This window comes from Osmerus mordax, chromosome 9, assembly GCF_038355195.1.
Source record: "Osmerus mordax isolate fOsmMor3 chromosome 9, fOsmMor3.pri, whole genome shotgun sequence".
Taxonomy (NCBI): Eukaryota; Metazoa; Chordata; class Actinopteri; order Osmeriformes; family Osmeridae; genus Osmerus; species Osmerus mordax.
In genome coordinates, this window is record NC_090058.1 from 14,590,805 (window position 1) to 14,598,219 (window position 7,415).

The following is a 7,415-nucleotide window of genomic DNA, read 5'->3' on the forward strand; positions in this document are numbered from 1 at the left end:
ATTTTGTTGCACACACAAGAGCATATTGTGTCCACAAGAATAACATATTAGGAGGACAAGATCACACATGAAGAAAATATCTTTTATCAGCCGTTTTGGAGTGCAGATTTAATTTCAAGATCTCGATGACATCATCATTGCACCATGGACCTTCATGTTGGGTCTCCATGTCAGTAGCATTCATCCCAGTTACACATGAGTACACCCCACATCACACGACAGGTCCATGGGCTACACAGCCCTACAGCTGCCTGTCAGCATTATTCTCTTAGGTTTTGACTTAAAATCAAGAACAGAACATTCAACTCAGATACTCTCACAGCGACTTAGTGCATCATCATCATCATCATCAATAGTCTTTTAAAAAGATCAATAAAATCAAAAAAAGCATTGAAGAAAAAAAGGAAGTGGTTTCGCAGTGTGATAAAAAAAAAAAGACCCTTTGTGATCATCAACTTGATTCCTCATCAGTGCAGAGGGAAGCTCATCTCAGCCCCTTATAGACCAGACACAGCGAACGGACGACAACCTCCAGTGTGTTCACTTGCAGACGCGCTGCCTACTTCCTGAAGTAACACACATGGTCCATGGCTTTCAGGATCCTGCGGGTAGGGAGGAAACAGAGGGGTCAAGCCACGAGCAGCTGCTGGCTTCCTGAAGTGACTGTGGGCAGGTCGCCCCGGTCGTTACCTGTCTGCTGGGTAGCCCGCCTCACACAGGTTCACCAGGGCAAACAGATGTCTGAGGGCGTACTCATACTGAAACACAGGAGAACACCACGAGAGTTTACGAGATACTAACTCAGACAGAATATACGTAAACAGGAACAGACACTGGAAACATGCATGTCAGAGTGGTGATAGTGGTTTCAGAACTCTATATAGGAGTATGTATGTCTCTTCCCAACAGGGACTTTTTATGACTGTTTTAAGCAGACTGCTGTCAACAATATGCTAATGTATGTGGGTGGTTGTCTTTAAGAAAGCATTTGATTGACTGTAAATAAGAACCAAAACCCATTCAAAAAGCCAGTGGTTTCCCCTGTGAAACCTGTATTGTTAGCTGGGTTTATGTTTAATCACTGGGACTCCGTTCTATTTTTGAGGAAGTAGGTAAGGCTGATAATTCTAGAACATGTGTGGTCAAGCGTGACTTTTAGAATGTCCCTCTAGGAGGGGGGGGGGGTGGAATCTGAGTAAACTTCTAGAATCTTGGGCGTGTACCTCCGTGGCGTGCCAGTTGAAGCAGCGAGTCTTGTAGTGGTGCACTGCAGCCTTGTAGCACTGGTGCTGGGTCAACTCCATCTGCTCACCCAGGACCTTCTGGACCTGAGCCTGCGCTCCTGTCACCATCTCCACCACCCTCCGCATGGTCTCAGCCAGCACCTCCCTCACCTGGGACACAACCCAACATCCAGCTCACAGGGCGGTGCGGACAGTTTCACAGGACGGGACCGGGTTTGGACTGCTAGCTGCTAACATGTACGATCGCATCTGTGCGATGCTCGAGTGGCCGCAGCAGCAATACGATCTCACACGTGTGATTACAACCTGTCCAATCTAAAGCCTGAAGGTGACGCAACGATCACACGTTGGAAAGTAAATAAAAAGGTTATCAGTTTGATATCGGCAAATGTTTGAGTAGATTTTGTAACCTTGCTTCAACGGCCCAAACACAACCACATTCTGGAACAGCTCTTTGTCTCCTTACACTGGGGTGACCGTGCTAAAAAGGTTAATGGACATTCGATTTTTAGTATACTGTAAATTCTACTGACCTCCTGGACAGTTCTGCTGCTGTGACCACTCCCCCAGCATCACTAAAGCTCTGCTCTGCTCATCCATGTTTAATATTAAGATGGAGGAAGAGAAGAGAGTGAATTCATCTCTCATCTTACCTTGATGTGTTGGCTAATCTGCTTGGCGTATCCCTTGGCAGCATAAATGTCATTGGTGGACATGAATTTCCTCTTGAGGATGGCGAGAGGGACGTCAGGGCTGGGGGTCAGGTCTGGGTCAGCCACAGGCTGCAGGGTCATAGCGGGAGCGGGGCTGGAGTCAGCCTTGGGGTTCCCCTGGAACGCCATCACCTTCATGTGGGCCAAGGTCTGGACAGGAAACAAACAGATTGGGAGAAAAAGTGGAAACATTTAGGCCATTATTAGATACAGGTCAAATAAACATTTCAAGTTTAGGTTAAGATTATACTACAATAATATTGTATTTATACGTACTGTATACTGTACTGCATAAGTACTGTATACATTCTCTTTTTCATTAACAGTCGTTCCTACCTTGTTGCCAAACTGCATGACGTGACTGGTGTTGGTGTGGCTCCTCACAATCTTAAACTGCTTCATGAGGGTTTCCTTGGTCAGGTCCTCCTGCGAAACAGACACACAGCGGATGAATGATCCAGGCAGAACGCAGAATCTTCTCATCCTTGTACACTACCGATTAAAGCCATTCAAGAAGACACGCGTCCTCAAACTGTGCGATGTGAACCTCACACGGCAGGAAGCATAGAGAAAGAAAGTCTAGTGCTATAGCAACAGGATTGGTTATGATGGGATACAAAAGGGGGGGGGGGCTGCTATTTTCAACGTGCGTCCTGACTGAAACGGTTTGAGCAGGGGGGTGAGACAGCTGTGTGAACGGGATGACAGCAGGGGGGTGAGACAGCGGGGGGGTGAGACAGCTCACCAGGTCGGAGTCCTCCATCCAGTTGACGCTGTACCAGTCTCCCAGGTAGGTCTCCCTCTTCTCATCGTAGTAGCAGGCGTAGGAGGACTCATGGGAGTTGGCTGCAGTGGTCGCGTACACTGTAGAGCAGCAGCGAGGACGACAGCAGAGCACAGAGGAGACGTGAACAGAGTCCATTCAAACTGAGTACAGCAGAACAGAACCGTGTGCAGCACTTTAATTGATGCTGGTGGGAAATTGCAGTGTTACATTCGCAAAGGCAACAACGAAATACTTAGTTAAATATGCTCTATGAATCTACAAGACCAGGGAAGTGAGGTTATTCATTACATCATTTGCTCATCATGTTCTAGGCAGGCTAGATCATATTGAGGGTATGCTCCTCAGAGATTAGCCACCTGCTTTTCCCTCCCCTACACTCACATCGAGGTGACTCTGTTATTGATTGTAATTGTTTGCATGTCTTGTTTTCCTGGAGAGTGATTCTAAAGGCCTGTTACATGAAGCAAGTTTACCGAATAAACCAGGCTTATGTCAGTTAGTCTGACTAATTTCCAGTTAATTCGGTTCCATAAAGCCACTTTTAGTTGAGCTCAGTTACTATGGCAAGTTATGCTGCAAAACTAACCTGGGCCAGTCAGGCTTTGCCCATGTTGTTGCTAAACCAGACAAAAGTCAGGGTTGGGACTTTAATCCCAGTTTTTTGGAGTAGGCTTTATGGAACAGGCCCCAGGGGTCAGAAGTTCAAGAGCCACTCACCATCTATGTCAGCAGGCAGGCTGGCCATCATCGATCCAGACTCGCAGGCCTCAATGTAGAACACCATCTGAGCGTGACGAGCAGAAACAAGTCAGACCTGTTCATCCCCTCAACTTTCACCAGTGTCACCTGACATCAGTTAAGACGTGTTTTAAAAAGAGAGAACTGGCACCTTTTGGTACATTTTGTTCTCCCGCATGTAGGTAATGGCACTCATGAGGTCATCAACATGAAGCTGTGGAGAGAAAAACACATCTAACTTTCCAAAATCCTACCAATAGGATCAATGACTAGGCTAAATCTAGATTGTTGTTCCAAACAATGTTTATGTGCATGCTGTGAAGGTAAGTGAACAAGGTCAGCTGATCGGACAAGGTATTGAGCAACCTCAGGGAGACGCCTGTCACATGACACATCGCCCCCACAAAACTAGTCACAAGTTGCAGAGCATAGATTCGCCTTAGCTCAGCTGAAATCTCACTTTTTATGACAAAACTCAAGATTTAAGAGGGAGAAAAGAGACGACTTGGCCAGTAATGTGGACCGTATGACAGAACTGGGTCATCCAGCCATGGCCTGGCCTAGGACAAACACAGACTTGGACAGGAAGTTAAGAAAGTGCTTACATCATCATCGGGGAAGGCCAGAATACCAGGTGCACCGTGATCAGTGAAGTACACAAACACATGATCATTGGGACCGCTGCCAAAAGGAAATAGAATTCACTTAAATCAGTACAGGTTTTTTTTTAACCCCAAGTAGCCCTGTATTGTTTTTGCACAGTTACACTGTTCACATCTCCCTTCTATTCCGTACGTGTTACTTGCCTTTTCAGCACTTTGCCAGAACCGCCCGTGACACTAGCAGAGTCTCCTTTCAGAACGGCCAGGAAGTTCTCTGGTGTCACAGCCTGGAGGAGGAAACGGGTTATGAGGATACAAAAAGAAATAAGAAACAGGTCAGCATGAAAGCCCTGATTAACGTGAAACATTATCGTTTTATGATGCGTTTTGTATGTATATGTTCTCTCCCCGTGTTTTTCCCATCTGGTCTGCTGTAATGCCACCATTTCTCGTTTTGGATCAATAAAGTACCTACTTACTTAGGACTGTCTGTTAACTGAATAACTGTGATTTCAAAAGGTGTTGAGGTGAACTCACGTCCACTGTGTAGTCCTTGGGGACTCCCTTGTACACATCAGTCCCGTTGGGCCTGTTGATCACCACCCCCTTTGTGGGATTACTGGAAACAAACAAAGAAAATCACCACGTCTGCTGGAGGAGGGGAACAGGCTGACAAAGAAGTCATGTTGACACAAATCTCTCCATTCTGCTCGTCACCATAGATCCAGCAAGATAACCACATTCATGCCTTAGAGACACAGTCTACTTTACAGCATCAATGATCAGGTGACTGGTCACGATCATGATGACTCCCTTGCATATGGACCAGTATCACTTCCTCACCCCTTCATAACGACCAGACCACCATCTTATGACCATGCCTTTCATTTTTAGGTGGACCGTCACGCTAAGACAAATCTACCACAACCATCTAATACTTTCAGCTCAGCAGACTGACAGTATTGCAGCTTCCATCAAAAATATTTTAGATCATATTTATTTACCTTATCTCACGACCCCCCACATGCAAGACGCCATGTGCATCATGCTATCCCGTTTTTAAATGTTATTAACAGGTAAATATTAACCCAGATTTTTGGTGGAAAGCAATAAAACCATACCATAAATCACATATGGAAAGACAGACTACTGACCTACATAGAATCAATACAATCAAAATGTATCATAGCAAGTCAGTGTTAAAGTGCTTAATTGCCCACTATAAAGATAGAACAACTCAGACAAACTTTCGAATCCGCTACAAAGTCTAGATTTGACTGAAATTCATTTGAATTCCCACCCGTACAGGGTTGCTTAAATGAGTTCCTTGTGACTTCCACCAACTGTCCCTGTGGCTTCTCTCTGAGCCCAGGTTGTTTACAGCCTGGCTGTCAAACCATCCTCACACACAGGACCTGAGCCAACAACCACAGCACACCCTCTTGGTCTCATAACTCCTAGGAACATAGAACACTCTTCACCAGAGTACATTCAACAAAAACACACTTAGACTCCATAAACTTGATTACGCCTTGAGTACGCCCTCAGGGGATGAGCAGTTAGCAGGAAAACGAAACACAAGACACAAAACCGTACTCACTTGTCATTCTCTGCCAGGTCGTCGTACATCATCACCACGATCTGTTCGTCGGGGATTCCATTCTTATGGACTATCTGGTAGGCATGGCACGCATCTGCCTGAAGGGAAGAGCACAGAGCGTGTTATAACACGGTCCACACGTCTGTCAGCCCTGAGTTATACAAAGAACGCGTGGTTTCATCGACCACTGTTTCATGTATTTTCATAAAGGCCTACAGACAGTAAATCTTTTCATCCTCTAAAGATTGGTTTATACACACTTCATAATAGTCTTATAGGTATAGTCCCTACTATCAAGAGATCAATAACATGGAAAGTCTCTCTCTTAAGCACAGGCAGCTGAAGGAAACACACAGGACACCAACAACAATCTATCATACTGTAATTCCTCATATGATAGTGACAATGGGTGAGATTAATTTAGACTGCTTGCGCTCCAAATTGCCGTTTTAAGATATCGATTCTTACCTGATGTCTGTAGTTGTACCAGCCATTGGAGCCAGCAACAATCACCACCCAGTTTTTACCATTTTCCGGCTCCTGCGTTGGAAAGGCACTGGCCATCAGTGCCAGGCTCAGGCCCAGCAAGGCTACGGTAGACGTGAACATTCTTCCTCCTGAAAAGTGATGTAATCAGGACATCAAACCATACTGTTCCTTCATACATGCAAAGCCGTGTTTGTCGCTGGCATAAGCTACAGCATTATCAATTCAGACCTGATAATAACCAGCTAAATTGTATTAGCACTCCTTGTTAAATAGCACACACGGCTGTAAACATTCCGGTGTCATGATTTCGCTGGCAGTCTGTGGGACAGTTAGCTAGCCACTGCTACCAAGAGTTAGCATAGCTAGACTAGCTATCTATCCAGTTACCCAAATCCTAGAAATCCCATGGAAAACATTCGCTGCAAAACAGCGCTGCCGAAAAATCTGACACAATCTCCACAACAGCACTTGTGATACGTTATGTTTTAATAATTTCAAGCACCAGTTACCTCAATCCTATGTTGCTGTCGGGATGAGTCTCTAAACTTGCCACCAGCTCTTTTATGTAAACATTTATTGAGATTTGCTTGACAGCCAATCAGATTGGCAGGAGGGCGGGACATGACTGGACAAAACACATGATGCCTGGTCATGTGCTTTACCACCAAAATGTTTTGTTCTCTGGAATAGATTACTGGTGCCCATACAACCATTTGTAGACAGTAACACAGCTTCAATTCAACATTTCAAACATGCCTTTTAATAAGGCCAGTGTCGTGTCCTTGAAAAAGGGCCTTTTGAATATTTGTATCTACCGACAATAACAAATAACAGTACATGTAGGCCTATTCCAAATTAAATCTTTTGTGTTATTAACTTTTTAGCAGCGAGCAGGCGTATGTTTTGAACAATCATTAAGAAAGTCACATGACATAAAGGCGCTGCATCTCGTAACTGGTGCCCAAGTACAGCACAATGTTTTTTTATATACAGACAGACATATATATATATATATAAATATATATTAAAGAAATAAAAAAAAATATATCACATGGTATACATGATGTATATCATGTGACTTTCTTAATGATTGTTCAAAACATACACCTGCTCAGCAGATAAATGGCTGACTGTGGCACAGGGACTTTCTCATGACCATGTTTGTACAGTAACTGTAATTTATAAGAAAAGCCCTCAAGCTTTACACAATGAATCATGTAGAGATACAAATTCCAGTTAGTT

The 7,415-nt window shown here is 44.4% G+C and overlaps 1 protein-coding gene across 1 annotated transcript; it reads right to left on the reverse strand.

Annotated features, from left to right (window-relative positions):
- Positions 1–68: 68 nt before the first annotated feature.
- Positions 69–6,762, reverse strand: lgmn (legumain). The gene is made up of 14 exons (XM_067243636.1): positions 6,683–6,762; positions 6,153–6,301; positions 5,685–5,782; positions 4,622–4,703; positions 4,289–4,371; positions 4,088–4,163; positions 3,634–3,696; positions 3,462–3,528; positions 2,703–2,821; positions 2,294–2,383; positions 1,898–2,107; positions 1,224–1,394; positions 691–758; positions 69–602 (listed from the first exon to the last, which is right to left on the reverse strand). The coding sequence occupies exons 2-14, from the start codon at positions 6,291–6,293 to the stop codon at positions 560–562; spliced, it is 1,311 nt and encodes a 436-aa protein (XP_067099737.1). The 5' UTR covers positions 6,294–6,301; positions 6,683–6,762; the 3' UTR covers positions 69–559.
- Between the last annotated feature and the right edge of the window lie 653 nt (positions 6,763–7,415).